Source organism: Notothenia rossii, assembly GCF_949606895.1.
Source record: "Notothenia rossii genome assembly, chromosome: 2".
Taxonomy (NCBI): domain Eukaryota; kingdom Metazoa; phylum Chordata; class Actinopteri; order Perciformes; family Nototheniidae; genus Notothenia; species Notothenia rossii.
In genome coordinates, this window is record NC_136904.1 from 69,784,278 (window position 1) to 69,803,454 (window position 19,177).

A 19,177-nucleotide genomic window follows, 5' to 3' on the forward strand; every position below is an offset into this window, starting at 1 on the left:
GGCTGGGCAAAGAGTTGGTGCCCGTGTTGAACCAACTTTCGGGGTCGAGAGCCGGTGTCTCTGCAGTGGGAGCACAAATAAACGTATTTTGCAATCCTGCTCCGGCCTCACAACTGTCTCTGTAATGGAATAACACTGGGTAAAAGCCGTTTTTTGGGAGTGTCACCTGGCACTCCCAAAAAATTAACAAGCTGAAAGACAATGGGACACCTGGCCCAGGTGTCCCATTGTCTTTCAGCTCGCTCGGCAGACCTTCTATGTAATGTGGGACATTATGCTTGTAACTGGTGATCTGTCTGAGGCCCCAAAAGAAAGAAACACAGTCATGTAAGAGTTGTAAGTGTTTTCCGCTGTTATTACACAATATAACTCAATATTAAATGATATAGGCAGATTGTAAAATACAATCCGCAGATATCCTCTGGCCATGAATGGGTTAAGCAAAAGGCCCTGCCTCTGTTAGACATTCTTAACCGATCTGCTGCTGATTTGCAAGGCATACTTCATCAAGGGGAGCTTTCACCTTGTAAGAAACATTTTTCTCTGGATTACTTTCATCTGTGTAGTTCTTCCTACAAGGTTTTGTGCTGCAATTTTTTAACAGCTACTTGATTTACCTTGTTCCTGTTAATCTCAGGGATTATTTCTGTCTTTGTCTACATTTCAGGAGGTGGGTGAAAGGTTAAATGCTGTAAGAAGTGCAATGTTCCAGAGGTTAACTGCAGGAAGAGGAGACTGAAAGGGAAAAAACAAAGAAAGGACACCGTTTCCAAGCATTTTTCGGAGAGGGCAACACATTTGCAACAGAAGAGAAGGAGAAAATACAAAAACTATGACATACCGCTTCTTTGAGGGGAAGGATCATGCCTCTGTTTACCAAAAGTATCGATTTACGCCTCCAGACGAGCTAAAGAACATTATTCTTCAGTACCTTGATAAAAAGGTACGTGGCCAAATACATTACATATCAGCCCATTCAAATCTCCTCAAATCTGCAACATTCACCATATTGACCAAAATAACTTTGTTGTTCAGAAAGGAAAGCCACATGTGCTCGCTGTAGATCTGGGATGTGGAACAGGTCAGAATTCCCGACTTCTGGCACCACATTTCCAGACAGTGGTGGGCATCGACATCAGCGAGTCTCAACTGGAGGAGGCCAAAGGTGTGCCAGGGTATCCTAACATCACATACAGGTAGGAGTGTGTGAGATGCTCTTTATGTTTGGACGTAACAATTTGAAGTTACATGTAGGGATGTCAAGAGAACTGTTAAACCCCTAAAATTCGATACTATCGAACAGCCTACAGTTATTCTGTGGATGATAGAAAATGTGTTTAGGACGCACTAAACTCCCTTTTAACGCATTTAGGGAATGCACCCTTTTTCTGCAAACAATACATTGTAAACATCAAATCAGTGAAATTGACAGAAGGAAAACTAGTTAGCGTTAGTTGTTCTGTTAATGTTTCTTTTATTATCTTTTCTTTTTAATGACTGTTTTTAAATGCCTTTGTCTGAATGTCTTTCATTTTTGTAAAGCACCTTGAATTGCCTTGTGTTGCTATATAAATAAACTTGCCTTGCCTTATTAGCTAACGTTCAGCAAGGTTCCATAGAGTGGCGCGATTAAGGCTCTCTATATAATAAAAATTGGGCAAAGGGTAAATTATTTTATTATCATGATGCATTTAAACTTTGTCTAAGAGATTTTGGCAAGAAACTTGCATAAATTATGGTTTGTTTTCCCAACATAACATATAACATATAACATATTTCACTTTCTAACAAAAAAACATGAAAACCGTGAGGAAAGAGTGTATATTAGAGTACTTGTTTTTTTTTGTTTTTTTTTACCGTGATATAACATGCATTATGAGAATCGTGGATGTTCACTTGTATTTGTATAAACTATAACATTTCTGATATTGAGACCTCCGTAGTTACAAGTGTCTGTTGCCCATGCAGGAAAGGGTCAGCGGAGGAGCTTCCTTTCCCAGGTGGCTCTGTGGACTTGCTGACTGCAGCATCAGCAGCCCACTGGTTTGATCAGTCCAGGTTCCTGGCTGAGGCATGTCGGGTTTTAAAACCAGGTGGTTGTGTTGCTCTTCTGGGCTACAGTTGTGCTTTCCCCAGACTTCACTACCAGGACTGTGGAGAGAGACTCGACCACATATGTGAAGAGGTGGGTGTACTTCCATGGGCATTGCACAGCTTTGAGTGGCAGTATCACCAATAAGAAAGGCCAGACCTGATAGAAGACAATAAAGGCTTGAAGCAGGGGGATACATATGGATCTACCAAACATAATGTTTTATTATGCTTACTCTAAAAAAGAAAAATAAGCTAGATCCATGTTACATTGTTGGTCAAGAAATACTAGTTTTGCCACTTAACCCCCTCCCTATGACCAATGAAGTAAACAAACAAAATACAGCATAAATGATGTGCTTTACGTGTTTGTGACACATTTTGAAACATTGGACAGAGACGTCCAAGCGGTTTCCAACTTTGCCCTGTCTTAATGGTTAACTAAGCTAACCCCCTCCCATATCCACCCCTGCACTTAAGGAACGTTTGGATGTTTGGAAGAGGGTTAGTATGAGGTTCTTTCCCATAGTGTACTATCTTAGTACATTGGGGTAGGCAAAATAACACAGGAGTAATGGCTAGCTAACCAATGTACCGCTGTCGACTGGGCCAGCAGCAAAAGGTATTTTAGCCATGCGAATAAATCAATTTCAGTTTAAGTGTATGCTATATTTACAATATTTTACCCTGTTTTCAATGTCCTCAGACAGCCATCTCAGCCATTTCTCTCTTCATAGCCGTTCGATTTTTACCTCGCAGAACACAGGAGTTGCTGGTCTACTCACTGCACCAAAGTCACTCAATAACAGAAACAAAGTAACCGATCAAGGCGGTGGTAGACCAGCATCCCCCTTTGTTAAAATAAAACATATTTTTCTTACTGTAACCTTACCTCATACAACCCAACTTCAAATCTTACACATTTACTTGTTACATTTACAGGTGAGGCAGGTACTGTTGCCATACACTAGCAATCAAGTAGCTTTGGCTTTGGGCAAGCTGGAAGAGCTCTACTCAGCCATCCCTTTTCCCGACAAAGAAAGGTAAATAACAACTAAGATCTAAACAAACCTATGAGATTTGACAGATACAGTATTAAATTGTCATCAAAAACATGCAATAACTAACTCGTTCAGAGCTGAAATCCCGATTTTTTCCTTAAATCAGAAATACGCTTACTTTTGCTGTCTTGAATTAATGATAATTTCATAGTAAAATTATGTCAAAGATGTTTTTCACGCGACAGCATTTTTTAATTGTGTTAATAATATACATTATATAATGATACAACAGGGTTGAGGACCTTCAGGTGAACTTGTCGACCTCTGTGAGGAACCTGATGGGTTTCATTGAGTCACTTTCCAGTTTCCAAGCTTACAAGAAGAAAGATCCCCAGACTGCTGAAATCCTGCTGCTTCATACTCAGAACAGGTAATCTATCCATACGCACACATACATCGTAAATGTCTGTTATTGTAATGTTTTGACTAATCACTGACTGATTCACAGGTTTCTGGAGGAGATGGGAGTCATGTCTCCTGACATGGAAATGAAGCAGGAACTGGAATATTTCTGTGTCCTGGCATCAAAACCACTATAATCAACCATGTGGCATTGGGTGTGTGTTTTAAGAAATAGTTTGTGATCCTTAGATGTTAACATTTACAACTTATGAACTATAAGATGTTACTCATTGATGGAGGGATTTGTTAAATGTAGATATTTCTAAATGAAAAATGTTTTCCCTCAAGTTCAACTCATTGACCGTCTTGTGTAATGCATGTGGATCATCTTTGACCAGACTTAGAATATCATCTTTTACACAATATTTAGACCAGTTTACAGATGATTTATTAAATACTTTATAGACTAAACATCTACTGTCTCTTTCTAGTCTTGAAGTTTTGCTTTTGCAGTGTAACTTCCTTTCAATTTGTTCCCCTTTAGAGCAGCTGAACCATGAGAGGTTACATAACCTACCTTTATTATTTCACAAAAGGGGTGCTTAGATGCTTTCGTTCAAATGATAAGTGAAGTTTTTTAGCCAAGGTTCTTTACTTACTTTAATGGCATCTTTGCCTTTTCTTTATTCTTTCTCTTTTTTGAGTGGGTAGAAGGCAGCTCGTTGCTTAGCAGAGTTTATGATGTACCTGCTTTGTACACTGTAATGAAATCAAAGTAGCTATTCACAGCATAGCTTCTTACAAAGAAAGAGAAGGCCAACCCAGCTGTACTGTAATAAAAAAAAAAGCCTAATGTTGAGAATGTTACTCTATTTTCAGGATTTTGTTGCAGAAACCTAATCCACTTTGATCAATTTTGACATGTGCTTTTTGGAATAGTCTCCATAAGAGTTGTGTTTTGGAAGTAAAATAGAAAGATCCAACTAATTATCAGGATTATTGGTTTAATGCTGGTTAAGTTTTTGGTGTTATTGTATAGTATTGAAACACAAGTGAGCAATAAAACGTCTTGTTCAACCCAAAAATCTCAAATTCAGCTTTCAAGATTGCGTAGTGATGAAAGTTGCACAACAGTATATTGGAACATGAATGAACTGTTAAACTTAAGCTATTCTCACAAAAGGAAAAATCTTCATGATGTAATCAAAGCTTTGGATTGTATGTGGTGTCCATTTGAAACTAATGCAACCAATGAACACTTACTTACCGTTAAGAATGATCAATTAAAATCACAATGATAACGTGGCTTACTTTTTATATGATTGGCCAATAAAACCATTGTTAAAAATGTTTTATTTACAATTAAATGTATTGCCTTTTACACCAGGAAATGGACGAAACCAAATTCTGCTGCCCCCTGCCTCTTTTTTACAGTTCTACAGCACGGAGAAGGAATAACAAGCACCCCTATTTAAAGAGTACCATTGTGTTGAATAGCCAACAGATTCAGAAAGAGGAGAGTTCCACGCAGGGTGTCGTTAACAACATTCTTGTACACATTCCATTGGTACCTCACCCCCATCCTCTCCATAGGGTTCCCATTGGTTCTAACAGAAAACCACATAAGCTGACCCAATTACTCAAACAGACCTTTGAGCTTGACAGCTTGACGTTGATTTCCATTCAACGTAATTATCATGGATTACTCTCGAAACACAGCATTGTCGAAAAAAGTTAGAAACCAGAGCATGTAAAAGAGTTTGATGCTGTCCCTTTAAAGGCCTTCATTAAAAAACAAACAAACCAAGAGGCCTTTCAGTTGCGGGCCGTCCCTTTTCCCCTGGAGCTCCCCTGTTGAATTAATCTGCTTTCTACTGGGTTAGTGTGTGTGTGTGTGTGTGTGTGTGTGTGTGTGTGTGACTGCCAGTTAGCTCCTTTTATACAATAAACAATCGAACATAGAATAGATTTCTCTAGTTCGTTTTCTTATCTTATTCAGCTATTGACAGAGGCACCAACTTGCTATGACTTACCGTCTGTTTGAGGGCAAAGACCATGCTTCTTCCTATTGGAAGTTCAGGATCTCTCCATCAGATAATCTCATACAACAGGTGCTTGACTTCCTGGAAAAGCATGTAAGTACAAGTGGGGGGGGGGGAATGGTGGTGATCATGGCTGTGTAATTATTTTAACTTGCTAAATATCTTGTCAGAAAGGACATCCCTTTGAGCTGGCGGTGGATGTGGGTTGCGGATCAGGACAGGGCACCGTGCTGCTGGCCAAACACTTTGCCTCCATGGTGGCGACAGACATTAGTCCTGCTCAGGTGGAAATGGCTCTACAGCATTCCAAAGAGCCAAACATCACCTACAAGTATGAACAAACACAGTCACAAATAAGCTTTTTTTTATAGAGTCGGAGCTTGCAAAGGAAATAAATTAAAGACATGCATGTATTCTGTAGGCAACTTTCAAATCGTATTCAATCCTTTTTTTTGGGGGGGGATATATTTGTTTTTCCTTGGCTAAAGAGTGTGAAATCAAACGACTGTTTTAAATAAACACTACAACTAACAATACATGTTAATTTAGTTCAAACAAATCTGATAAGCAAAGTAGCTTATTGAATCTTCGTCAAAGAAAGAACAATGGGACCCTTGTCTGGTGAAAGTTGGTCATGCAGTAAGAAATACAATATCCTATCAGCACCGGACTGTAAAGTACGAATGCTTGTGTCATTTATGATTTCATATTACACAGGGCTGTTTATAGAAGTAAGAAATCTTCAAAACCTTGAAAAATAAATTGGTGCTGTTCTCATGCTGTTGCACATCATACACTGTATATGTTAACTAAATAAAATATCATATTAAATCTCAAATTATTCAGCATATACCAAAGCAATTTTAAATGTTACATCTTACATTTTGTTGCTGGGAATTGTACTGCTGCTAGACATGCTTTTCTATAAGCATTGAGTCCTTTGTACAAGTTTAAAGATGCTGCAAGTACCTGTCAAAGTCCAAATAAGTAAACTTTCACCTTATGAGGATGTATAAAAACAAATCACAGTGCAGTTAACAAACCAGGCACTCACTGCACGTAAGTCATTGAAAAAGTATTGTATGAAATATAATATTGAAAAAAACTTCAAGAAACTTCATTTCAAAATGTTATTTTTTTCAGTTCAGCAGGAGCTTACTGGCTAAAACTCTGTAGCAGTTGCTGATCTAGCTATCTTAAAGCAAAGAAAGTAAAGACAGTGCAAAGGATTTGTGAGCATCTACAGTATTGTTACAAATCGCAATCAACTAAATACCCCTCTGCTCACATGTCCCTTTAAAATACTTTGGTGAAGCAAGCAGTAAACTGTGGCAACACCGTGTATCTTTCAGGTCAGTCACCTCACTCAGAGGCCATTCTTACCATACAACTACTTTAGAAGCAATGACAGTAATTTGATATTAAACTTGACAGTAAAAGTGTCACCAAAAAAAGCCAATATGAGACTCAAATGTGTTTTGTATGGAAATCTCCTAAATCTAAATACAAATAAAACATTCAATGAGGATAACATTAATGATAGCCTATTTGTTACCCATTAATCTTCGTGTAATCACGTGAGCTAGCCAATGTTAAATCTCTGGGAACTCTTAAACTATTCTGACATGTTATTTTTTCATAGCATTGTATTGAATGCACCAATAAAAAGTATTTGTATACAGTACATGGCGCTTTAGGCCACCATACACATTATTGTAGTCCCAGTTTATACCCAACTCCATTTTCTACATATGTAGTAGGTAGTGTCTATTTTTTTAAGTCCAGGGTTCTTTGGCATGAAAGATGTTGAAATCCCAGGTGCTGTATTCTGTCAGCAGGGGTTCAAAGTTTAATCTGGCTGTTTATTCTTCAGACAGTGTGTTGCTGAGGAGCTGCCATTGGCTGACAGCTCAGTGGACTTGGTGACGGCCATGTCTGCCTTCCACTGGTTCGACCGGCCACGCTTCCTGCAAGAGGCCCACCGAGTGCTGAAGCCCCGGGGCTGCATTGCTCTGCTCAACTACACCATGGACATGGAGCTCAGCTACCCTGATTGCTGCTCTCAGACACTCAACCAAATCTGCCAAGAGGTGTATTCACCTACTGTAATATAAGTGAAACTCCCTCAGCTATATTTCAGGCTGTTGAGGAACATGTTTAAGTTATTACATTAACAATGGCTGTGTTGAAGTGTCCCAGTAAGCATAACAGATTACATGCACACAATATTATAGTTTGATCCCCTTTTAGATTGCCGATTTAGCAATTTAAAACCTGAATATCTCGAACCACACACAATCTACATTACAGCTTTGATGTCACTCACCAAGGAAAGCACACATCATACAGCAGAACATCAAAACCAAGCTAACCTCAAATACCATAAGGAACCTTCAGTATTTACCTTTAGCATGATCTTAGCTTTATCGTAGCAATTTCAAGCCAAACCTATATCTAATGTTAACCTTTTCTAAGGAGGGGGCAGTTTTATCTTACTTTTAGACTAAGCTGATAGCCTAAGATTTGCAGGGACTAGAAGTAGTTATTTTGCAAAATCCAAGCCGTTTTAGTTTTGTTTTCACAATAAAATAAGATTGCAAGATACAATAATTTAAATTGATAACAAACATCTGCATTCACCCTAACAAACACAAAAGACCCCTTTTTTTAACCCCCCTCTCAGCTTACAGGTTAACAGCTCCCAGCTTTTCTTCAGATGTACTCAGTGAATATTGAGTGAATACATAATCACACAAAACTAAACTAATTAATCATCGTTACTGACAATATATTACCCTTGGCTCATCAACAACTGTTTGTGCCACAAGACCCCCTTGCTTTCTGTTCCTTCCTTTTAGTAAGCAAAATGTAGTTCCTCCGGACACAAGGAGAGGGCAGAGTTAGATAAACTATACTCAAATTCAGATTCCTAGTTGACAATTTCCAAGTAGTTCCTTAAATTAAATTAAATTGAATTAAAGCCAATTAAATAATAATTTGCTTAAACGTTTAAACTTAAATAATAATAATAATAATAAAATAGATTTATTTTGTTTGCGCTTTTACAGGTGCTCAAAGACGCTTTACATATATAGTGAAAAGAAAAGAACAACATAAAAATATAGTATATAGTTAAAGTTAAAGTCAAATAATACAAAAACAATCATTAAAAGCCAGATTGAAGTTTTTGTAAAGAGGCAGGTTTCAGTGTGGTGCAGCACAGTCAATAATACTGGAATTGTTAACACTAAGATGGAGATTGTTTTTTCCCCCAGAACATTACAAAGGCACGAAAAAACACATGACACGTTCAATAGTCTTCTCATCATAGTGGCGTTTCTGCCCAGAACCAATCAAGGCACCTTTTAAAAATGAACAACGGCACCATCTAGTGGATCTTAATTTCACTCACTTAGGTTGCAAAAAACAATGCTGAGTGGATGGCAGACACCATTAAAGTGTTAAAGGTCCCATGTCTTGCTTTCAGGTTATTTCCCAGAAACCAGACGAGACTGTGAAGTCCACCATAGACGGACAACTTTTGGACATTGTGGAATAGCCTCCCAACTGAGATACGGGATTGTCCCACTCTCAATAGTTTAAAAGGTCAACTCAAGGAATGGTTGAGAAACAAACAGATGTGCAATCACTGCTCAAGGAGCTCCAACAAGGCGTGTAGGACCGAGAGTGAACATACTATACAGAGATGCTGTATGAAAAAAACAATGTGATTTTGGAACATTGAACAATGTAATGTACATCTATTCTAGTAGACCTCAACAATGGAATTATGATCAGTAGAAATGCCCACGACATGGGACCTTTAAAACAAGTTGAAGTATGCACACAAAGCTAGGTATTAAAGCTGTTTATAGCATTAAATAGCTGAATCAAACACATCTGTAAGACATGCTCTATTGATAGTGATGAAGAATCTCCTAAATTCCTCTCTCTTGGTTGTACCAGTTCTATGCGGCCTTGGTTCCTTACCGCAGTGCCCACCTTGGTTCCAATTCGATTGAATTGTACCGGGAGGCGTATAAATCCCTCCCTTACCCTGACAAGGAGTGGTAAGAGCTTCTTATAGTTGTTTGCTGCAAGTTTGGTTTAGAATGGGAAATCATCTATGGTTGATATGGTACTGACTGTGTTGTTTCAAATTGTATTACAGGCATGAGTGTGTGCGTGTGAAAAGGCCCATGCCTCTTTCCAGCTTCATGGGGTTTGTGGAGTCTTTCTCCAGCTATCAGACTCTGGTGAGAGAAGACCTGCAGAAAGCCACCATCCTGTCTCAGGACTTCAGTCACAGGTACATGGCAAATTGTACTATACATACAGTCAAATGCACTGGCGGCACATATCAGACCCGGGCCGGGGGGCGGGGCCATATGACCGGGCCCTTTAAACCCAATAAAGCTTGACAAAAATATCGGGAGTCCGGGGTGGTAATCTGACGCTCGTGCGTAAAAAGTCGCTCAGTCAGTAAGATTACAATTTAAAACAATGTTTGAAAGAAAAGTAGCTAAAGAAAAGGTGTAATATTTAAGATTTCGTTTCTGCAAAGGGTATAGAAACGAAATATATATCAGAGATAATAAGGATATAACATGACATAAAGTCCAACAAACCACAAGGACAACGAAAACATAGCCTAATAAAATGATTACATTTCTGACACACCATTCACCATGGACAGCCAGCCGCCACCATGAGAGCACAGCAGTGTAAAATTGGCACGGCGGCCCATACATTCACGTACAAGTAGGCTACTGTACAAATTAAATTTGAAGTGTACTCACCACTACTTGAAGGGCACTCGGCGAGCCTTGCGCTCCGCGAACTCGTCCACAATCCGCTGTATGTCCAATTTCTTGGCTCGGTCACTTTCGATGGACAGCAAGGCCAGTCCACTCAGTCTCTCCTGTCCCATCGTGCTCCTCGAATAGTTTTTGATGAGTTTTAATTTGGAGAAAGAGCGCCCGGCGGTTGCCACGGTGACAGGAAGAGTCAGAAATAAGATGAAGGCTGTGCAAACCTCACTGAATGTAGATGTTACTGCTGGGTTGTAAACAATGAGCATTTTTTACCAGATCCGCGACAGATTTTAGTTTTTGTATTTGGTCCCTGAAACAGGTTCTGAAAGAAAGCAGCTGGCCAGGGAAGCTGGCGGCGATGTCCCGGCCGTAGTGCTCTCTAAGCCGCTGGGCAGCTTGGTGTAAATCCTCATCCTTTGCTTGTAGTAGTGTGTTGGGGTGAATTGCCTCAAACATGTTCACAGTTACATTTAAGATGATGAATCTTTGGGACAGTTGCTGGATGATTATATCGAGACATGCATTGAAAACGGTCACCCGAAAGTTGCTCTCTGCGTCAGTGAGGCGGCTGTCTTCAGAAAGTTCATCAAAGTGTCTCTTAACTTTCCTGGCCCTGGTTGTTTCAAACTGTGTTTGACTTCCCCATTTAGTAGCCAGGGCAAGAGTGGCGGACTTCGCCTCATCAAATTGTCCCCTATACTCCACCAAAACACTGATGGCATTTTGCAGTAGAGTAGATGCTTTGAGAATATCTGCATCTTCTGCTTGCAGTAAATGTGAAGCACAATTTATGCTTTCCAAAATCTTGGTCTGCATGTTGACCAAAAATAGAAAGCTACATTTGCTTATGGCATTCTTGAGTGGACTTGCTTCATTGCGCTCATCCTTTTTGTCACTGGTAAGGGATATTTTGACGAGGGCTTTTATAATGTCTCCATATCTGTGCCTTAACGCAACAAGTGCATCATGGCGAGATGACCAGCGAGTGGGACATAAGCGTTTTAATGTGATAGTTCTGCTCTCTGGCGTCATTAACTCACTGAGCAATGCCCATCGTTTGATACTGTGACCAAAACAGTTGTAGAGCGTCTCTACAGTGTCATAGAACTGCTTCACTCCAGGGACATTTTTAACAGAGTCGTTGAGTGCTAGGTTGAGATTATGAGCAGCGCAATGAACATAGTGGGCAAGGGGCTCATTCTCGGCTATTCTTGCTTGCACGCCACTCATATTAGCCGCCCCATCATAGCCCTGTCCGCGACATTTAGACAGATCTAATCCGTTTTTCTCTATAGAACCAAGGATTTTGTTTTCAAACTCTGAAACTGATGAACCTTCGGTCACTTCAAAACCCAAAAAGACTTCATTGATCTGTATATCTGTTGCAATATCCATTTCGTTCTTAACAACAGTTATGTAGCGGTAAACCTGACTCAACTGGTCTATCTTTGACACATCTTGCGTTGTGTCCATGATGACGGAATAAAATGGGGCTTCGTTTATTTCATCAATGATGTCAGCTTTCACACGTTGAGATAATATGTAAATAATCTCATCTTGAATCTGGTGACTGAGGTATTTCACTGACCCTTCTGGTCGGTTGATTAGCTCTTTCAAAACAGGGTCGTAGCGAGCCAATAATTCTATTATTGACAAAAAGTTGCCAGCTTTTCCCTGACCTAGAACCTCTCGATGGCCCCTGAATGCCAAGTTGCTTGAAGCTAGACTGAGAGTTACATTAACAATGCGCTCCACGACCTGTCTCCAAAATTAGGCGGCATTACGCACATACCTCTCCATGTCAGCGTCTATTGTGCCGTTGGTTTTCCACTGCTCATATACTACGCATGCACCAAGGTGTATTTGAGTGGATTCATGCCTCTCAATTTTAGTAGAAAGATGTTTCCAGTCTTTTATTCCGTTTACCCATGCATTGTTGTAGAACGGTGCCTTTCGGTTGGCAAAAAGCCAGCAAGGCTCACAGTAGCAGCAGTCCAATTTTGGGGAATAGCACATCCAGCTACGTGGAAATTTCATCCCAACTTTAGTGGTGGAGGTGTAATAGCTTTCTGAAAAGCAACGGTTATCCTTGTCTTTGGGAAACGGACCTTTGGGTTTGCATGGGCCCATTTTAAGGATATATCTTTTGATATTGGCGTCCTCAATGTTTTCAAAATAGTTTGCCCGATCCGTCGGAAAACGCTCCAGAGGATAATTGCAGGACACATCATGATCCGTGGTCTGAGTTTCACCCGTAGGAGTAGCGTGAGGAGGAGACCTGTTGCTGCTTTCATTCCCAGTGTCCGGTAGGCCTACTTCTTCACCTTGCGGCGCAGCAGGTAAGGAGCCGGAGGGAGAGGGGTGCGGCTGGTCAAGCGTCAGGCCTGGCTCTCCTCTAGACGAGCAGCTAGCAGCTGCTGAGTCGTCCCTATTATTATTATTATTATTATTATTATTATTATTATTATTATTATTATTATTATTATTATTATTAATATTATTATTATTATTATTATTATTATTATTATTATTATTATTATTATTATTATTATCATCACTACAGCCGAGAGACAGAAAAGGAAATAAGATAGGCGACCGAGCTACACGAAGTAACAACAACCATGATATCAACATTTACCACAAACTCACATTTTCTTGCTGACAGACGTGTGTGTCCGTGATGGTAGCCTACCTGTAAATCTGGCTAACCCTCACTAACGTTGTTGCGGGCTGGGGCTCGGGGATGAAACACGGCTGGCAGTGGCAACAACTTCAGGTTCATCTCCCGCAGGAGGAGGAGTAGGGCGAAAAAAATATCCATCTAGCTTGGACAATTTGGCTTTTCCTTGGTCCTTTTTATCTTTTTCTGTGCGTTTTGTAGCTCCACTTTAGTGTTTATAACTGCTCATGCTTAGGCAGTGCTCTGTTGAATGACAAGTGATTGATGATGACGTTGACGTTCATTTACGAATGATGTTGATGGACGGCTGTTGATGACGATTTTACCCAAAATATATTTGGAGACAATAGAAGGGATTCACTTGCAATTTTTCATGTTTTAATGTTAAATGTGAGTGTGAAAATAGCAGCACAAGTTCAACTCATATTATAGGCTACAATGCTTTATACCTAATATGACCACGAACGTCAGTGCACTCAGTGGCGCGAGGCATCAGGGCCCGCCGGCGAATATCTCGGGGGCGGAGCCTGCTGCCTCGGCGACGGGCCCCCATTGGGTCCCGACCGTTCCGGGCCCGGGGAGCCCTGCCCCTACAGCCCCCCCTGAAGCTCCGCCCCTGGTCAAATGTACATATGTTTTCACATCACACATTTGACAATGCTCTGTGAAAAGTATTAGTAGCATGCTTGGTGAGTTTATTTAGTCCGGAAAAGGTTAAGGGGGTCAAGTGTGAACATTTATTTGAGGTCTGACATTAACCTCTGAACTCAGCTATATGTGACACTAATCATCTTTTGTATTTTAAAATTATGATAAGTTACTGAGTACACAGTTAATGACAATTTTGTAATTCAAATTGTGATTTTTTAAATATTATTTCACAATCAAACATCGAAAATATTGCATATTATTACTAAACAGTGACAAAGCTCCAAACATTTGATGAATGCAAAGTAATCAAAACTCCATATATCATCATCAAAAAACAATAATTACTTCAATCACAATTTACAAAATTGGCAACCTGAGAGGAGTAATTTACCCTTTTATAATTTGAGATGTAATCAAAAATGTCACCAAGTTAACGTTGACAATGTTACAACAACAACAACAACAACAGCAGCAGCAACAACAACAACAACAACAACAACAAGAGTAGGCCCTGTTTTAAATGATTGTTACTTTTGTCATCTGATTTTGTAGTCCAGATAACATTACGTCTGTTGCTATCCAACCCTGATCATATATAGTACAGACTTATGGAATTTTGTATTTACATTTGTTTTATAGCTGAAGCAAACCATAATGTACTATCAAGACATGCCAAATATACCAGGATTTCTTTAAAACGGTCATATTGGAGAGTTAAGGTTTTGAATAAGATTTCCCAATAGGCCTACACTCTTTGACATAACGGTGACCCGCTGTCTTCTCAGGTTGATGTCCGTGATGAAAGTGTCCTCTGCAGAGACAGAGGTGGAGGTGTCTGTGAGATATTACTGTCTCTTGGCCTGCAAACCGGAGGGAGCCTGACTGACTGCTGCCAGCACTCACAGATTCAAAAACGAGTAACTTTGCTGTCAACTCCCACTTTGTGAAACAATCCCTCTGACATCTCTCTACATGACTAAGTGAATTAGATGTTACTAGCTTAAAGCTTGATCCGACTGTTTTGCCTACAAATGCCACTTCTTTAAAAGTAATAGTTTAACATTTTAGGATATATTCCTATTCATCTTATTGTTGATGGCTAAATGAGAAAAAATGAATCCTACTCTTGTTAATTCATTCTAAATTAGAAGTTGGAAGAAGCTGCTATTTAGTTTAACTTAGCTTAGCTTATAGCTTAGCACAAAGACTGGAAACGAGGAACAGCTAGTTTTGTGCTATTGTCGTTTTTACACTCCAGTTATTGTATTGTTAAAAAAACTGAGATAGAATGTGTCAAAATATGATCTGAAAAGATTTTCTTTCAAATTGAAGTAAGCAAAGTGGGAGAAGTACTGAGATATTTTACTTAAGTAGAAGTAGAAGTACCAGAGTGTAGTAATACTCTGTTACAAGTAAAAGTCCTGCATTCAATATGTTGTTACTCAAGTAAAGGTGCAGAAGTATTAGCATCTAAATGTTCTTAAAAAGTACCAAAAGTAAAAGTAGTCATTGTGCAGATTGGCCCCTTTTCGAATAATATGTAGGCCTGTTTTGATTATAAAGTTCTTTATATTTCACATCATTAATTCAAATCTGCATAGTAACTAAAGATATTAAATAAATGTAGTGGAGTAAAAGTTCCCAATTCACCTCTGAGTTGTAGAAGTACAAAGTAGTATAAAATAGAAATACTCAAGTAAGGTACAAGTATCTCAAAATTGTACTTGTAGTAAATGTACTTAGTTACTTCCCAAAAAAAGTGAGCAAGTTGCATGCTTTGTGATATGATGACGCCTGAGATTGTACTCTTTTGCAACAGCGACCGTTTCATTGCAGATAAGGCAAACAGGTGTAGCCTTATTGAACGATGGCATGATGAATGCGTATTTATCCGTCCATTCCTCATTAAAACTGCGGTTTTCCACGTCAACTTTACGCTTGAGGCTCTTTGACAGTGAAATGTTTGCGTGCCTGGCAAACAATTTTCTTATATCCTGCAACCGTTTCCCACCAATCAGGACAAGGTATTAATAAAAAAGTTGATTCCTTTCCCTGCCAATCAGGACTGCTTTCAGTTTTATTACCCCGGATACAGGCTTATTAAAAAAAAGATTATTTTTTTAATAAAGTGAACATATTAATCAATTATATATATATATATATCATTTATTATTATTTATATATAAATATATATATATAAAAATCTCTGGCCCCCGAAAGTGTCTCTTGGATTAATTTTGGCCCTTTTGACCCCTGAAATACGGGCTATGTCGGATTGAGAGGAAACAAAAGTGGGAGAGATTAAAACAATAAAAAAATAGATTGGGAAAACAATGGTTGTAGTAAAAATAATCGACTATGCGATTAAAACTGATTAAAGTTTAACCAAGCTAAGCTGGTAAAAAGCTGCACATACTTACTCCTCAGTATATCTGCATCCGGCCATAATTTTAATTTGTTCACAACGGCTCTTTGTGTATATTATGTGAAAGCAGTAGCTGCACTTCAATATGGTTCTGCTATGTGTAGTCATTGATTTTCACTGTGAACAAGGAAAGGCTGTTGTTTAAAATACAACTAGAGGGAGACATTCGATCAAAAGTGACGAGTTCAAGTAGTTTCATTACTTTTTTTAGCTATTAACTACTGAAAAAAATAAATAAATGGAAACTTAGAAGGAAATTAATGTTGTTATTTTTAGATTATTTTACTTTTGCTTTAACTGTAATTGACATGTGAAGTCGGTTTAAAATGGTGCGAGACAATAATTTGTTTAGGGGCATTTTTTATTTCACTTTGGGTTATGTATGACCTGTGAATGTGGGCATGGTTTTAAATAAACTCAATTGATGGTAATTTGTTTACTAACATCACTACCAGTTCATTGTCAATCTGTCAATAGTCAAACCTTTCATACTAGCTTTCTCAACACTGCATACAACAGATCAAATTATTCCCCACTGTATTCAGTTCATTTTCTATATGCTACTGACACTGATATGTCCTTTTCAATATGCAAAAGTCTGACCCAAAAATACATTTTCATCTTGTCAGTCTTAAAGATCTCATCACAGCCTAGGCTTCTTTAGGTTCAGTCTTAAATGTTCTTTCTTCAGGCTGTCCTTCAGATTTCTATAATTCTTGTCAATTAACTTCACACACCTCACTAAGGCTAGAAATCTGAGAGTTATCAATCCTTAAAAAAGCACATTTAATTACTGTGCTTTACCAAAAGTAACTTTTACGTGCATTCGAACAAACATTTGGCATAAACCTGAGCAGAGTCATATCTCAATCAACATACATTTAAAACAGAGAAAACTCCAGTATTTCAGTATCATCATTATTTCGAGCTCAATCGCGTAGAGTGATTTCTGTTACAATATTATTGTATCTGATCTTTGCCATATGGGAAGAAAAAAACGTGTTTTGAAAGTTTGTTGTGGCGATTGTAACAGACCATCTCTCACGGTTTGTTTTCTTCCAGTAGCTACTGTAGCGTGCTACGGTAATTTTTGTGACCGATTTTCTTTGCTTTTTTTGCTTCTTTTTTTTATTCTCAGAGATTTTGTACTCACACTTTTGTCCATATAGTCTCACATGGCTCTGGCTATTCAACTACACATTCAATTGGGCCAGATTTTATAACTACAAAATTCAGCTGGGCCAGACATTCAGCGGCCTGTAAAAAGCGGGTAGTGACACATTTTAAACCAACACATATTACTGCGATGAAAAACATGCAACTTTTATTCATTGTTCATCTAACAAAGGTAGGTCAAAAAGTGCATAAAAACACAACAAATTAGCATTAATTTAACAGAATCTGAAAAAAAAGTGCACAGTTGTAGCATTACATTTGTTTGCTTTAGAAGTCAAATATTCAGGTTATTTTTTTTTAACCAGGCACATCACAAAGTGCATTTAATGAATACAATAATAGCAGTCTTAATAAATGTCCTCACATACAAAAAAAACAGCTAAAGAGCTCCAATGCAACACAAAGAGGTAGTAGGGGAGAGTGGGGTAATTTGTGACAAGGGGCAAGTAGTGCCACCCCTGTTATCTAGAAAACCATAGAAGAAGTTGGTCATGTGACCACATATTTTTGAAGAGGCATCCATTTCAATCATCCTGCAAAGAAGAGAGACACATGGCTTGAGAGGTAAGCACATTTAAGTTCAAAAAACATTTTTTTGCCCTCCAAAGTAAAATTTCTATGATCAAGGTTTTTTGATTGCTGTGTTTGAACAATTTAGAGAACTTTGAAAACAGTTCACACATGTTTTAGTGCTTTAGTAAGCTACACCATGAGTCTATACAGTTAGCATGATGCTAGCTCAAAGCAGCTGGGGGATGCATTTTTTTCAAAATGGTGGGCTTGGGGTGATTTGTGCCAAAGGGCCTGGGTTAACCCAAACTTATGATTATTTACTATATATTACTTTATTGTATTTTTATTGTTATTGTACATTGTATTCTTACATTTGATCACTAAAACTATGTGACATTCTTAATTTTAGACCAAAATCCATCATGCCACGCAAATACAAAAGGAAGACAGACAGGGTTTCAACTCCTCTTGAGGAGTTGGAAAGAGCAGTGAAAGAGGTGCAACAGGGGAAGACCATACGTCTTCTTCCCTTGCCAAAAGCCACATACAAAAAAAATTGTAAGAAAGAAAGTGAAAACAAGAATCGTGACCGACACACCTGAGAAGATGGAGTTGGAGAAGGCTCACAAAGAAAAAGAAGATAAAAAGGCTGAAAAGGAAAAGAAAAAGAATGAAAGAGAGAAGAAAAGGGCTCTGAAAGCTGCAAATCAAACCAAAACCAAGAAAAAAACAGCTGTGTACAGTAGCTCAGAAGAAAGCTCCACCACCAATGATGAGGCAGAAGATGGCCTGGAGAAGACACACAGCAGAGAAAAGGAACGGGCTGAAAAGAAGAAAAGGAGTGGAAATAAGTAGGGGGCTCTGAAAGGGTCAAAACCAACCAAGCCCAAAAAGAAAGTGCTCTCCAGTAGCTCAGAAGAGAGGGACTTTCCGATTCCACTTAGCGATGCCACTCATTATGAGAGTTCAGATGTCCAGTGATGATGATGATGGTGACAAGGATCTGTCTGCTGGTGACTTTGTCATTGTGAAGTTTGCAGGTAAAAAATCCAAATCCTATAACTATGTTGGATTGGTGGAGAATGTTGAAGGTTACGAGATCAGTGCAAAGTTTCTGAAGCAAAGTTGTAAGAGGTCTGTTGATGGAAACCCCATCTTCACATTTAGAGAGAATGATGAAGGAGTCATCCCTAGAAGTGATGTGCTCAAGAAACTACCCACACCACAAAAACTTGGTGGTACAACCAGAAGGGAGTATAAGTCCACATTCCCCTGCAGCATTGACAAGTGGGATGTTCAGTAGTAGGCCGAATCTGTGAAGAGATTCAGATGCAGATGATTTGCAGATGATTAGGTGCTCATTTTGGAATTTTAATTTTGTT

General features: G+C 38.8%; 3 protein-coding genes across 5 annotated transcripts in view; 2 read left to right on the top strand and 1 right to left on the bottom strand.

Annotated features, from left to right (window-relative positions):
* The window catches only part of LOC307030136 (double-stranded RNA-specific editase 1-like), a 392,337-nt gene that overhangs the window by 322,055 nt on the left and 51,105 nt on the right, over positions 1 to 19,177 (bottom strand). The window lies entirely within an intron of this gene.
* On the top strand, positions 389 to 3,965 carry LOC307030780 (uncharacterized protein). Of its 3 annotated transcripts, none has more exons than XM_079667426.1 (7): positions 389 to 526; positions 668 to 943; positions 1,036 to 1,196; positions 1,969 to 2,185; positions 3,034 to 3,134; positions 3,385 to 3,522; positions 3,601 to 3,965. In XM_079667426.1, the coding sequence occupies exons 2-7, from the start codon at positions 833 to 835 to the stop codon at positions 3,689 to 3,691; spliced, it is 819 nt and encodes a 272-aa protein (XP_079523552.1). In that variant the 5' UTR covers positions 389 to 526; positions 668 to 832; the 3' UTR covers positions 3,692 to 3,965. The 3 variants fall into 3 exon arrangements, with proteins under 3 accessions (XP_079523552.1, XP_079523553.1, XP_079523554.1); XM_079667428.1 differs by lacking the exon at positions 389 to 526 and adding an exon at positions 564 to 579; XM_079667427.1 differs by lacking the exon at positions 389 to 526 and having other exon boundaries at positions 542 to 943.
* LOC307028117 (putative methyltransferase) lies at positions 5,336 to 16,554 on the top strand. Its single transcript, XM_079662903.1, has 6 exons — positions 5,336 to 5,629; positions 5,707 to 5,867; positions 7,410 to 7,626; positions 9,503 to 9,606; positions 9,708 to 9,845; positions 14,467 to 16,554. The coding sequence occupies exons 1-6, from the start codon at positions 5,519 to 5,521 to the stop codon at positions 14,561 to 14,563; spliced, it is 828 nt and encodes a 275-aa protein (XP_079519029.1). The 5' UTR covers positions 5,336 to 5,518; the 3' UTR covers positions 14,564 to 16,554.

What these genes read in the sequence shown, in the direction of transcription:
- LOC307030780 (XM_079667426.1), top strand. Translation starts at nt 833, where the DNA reads ATGACATACCGCTTCTTTGAGGGGAAGGATCATGCCTCTGTTTACCAA. An exon ending in TCGACCACATATGTGAAGAG is followed by an intron (nt 2,186 to 3,033) that starts GTGGGTGTACTT and finishes TTACATTTACAG; the next exon opens with GTGAGGCAGGTACTGTTGCC. An exon ending in CCTTTTCCCGACAAAGAAAG is followed by an intron (nt 3,135 to 3,384) that starts GTAAATAACAAC and finishes ATGATACAACAG; the next exon opens with GGTTGAGGACCTTCAGGTGA.
- LOC307028117 (XM_079662903.1), top strand. Translation starts at nt 5,519, where the DNA reads ATGACTTACCGTCTGTTTGAGGGCAAAGACCATGCTTCTTCCTATTGG. An exon ending in CCTTACCCTGACAAGGAGTG is followed by an intron (nt 9,607 to 9,707) that starts GTAAGAGCTTCT and finishes ATTGTATTACAG; the next exon opens with GCATGAGTGTGTGCGTGTGA. An exon ending in TCTCAGGACTTCAGTCACAG is followed by an intron (nt 9,846 to 14,466) that starts GTACATGGCAAA and finishes CTGTCTTCTCAG; the next exon opens with GTTGATGTCCGTGATGAAAG.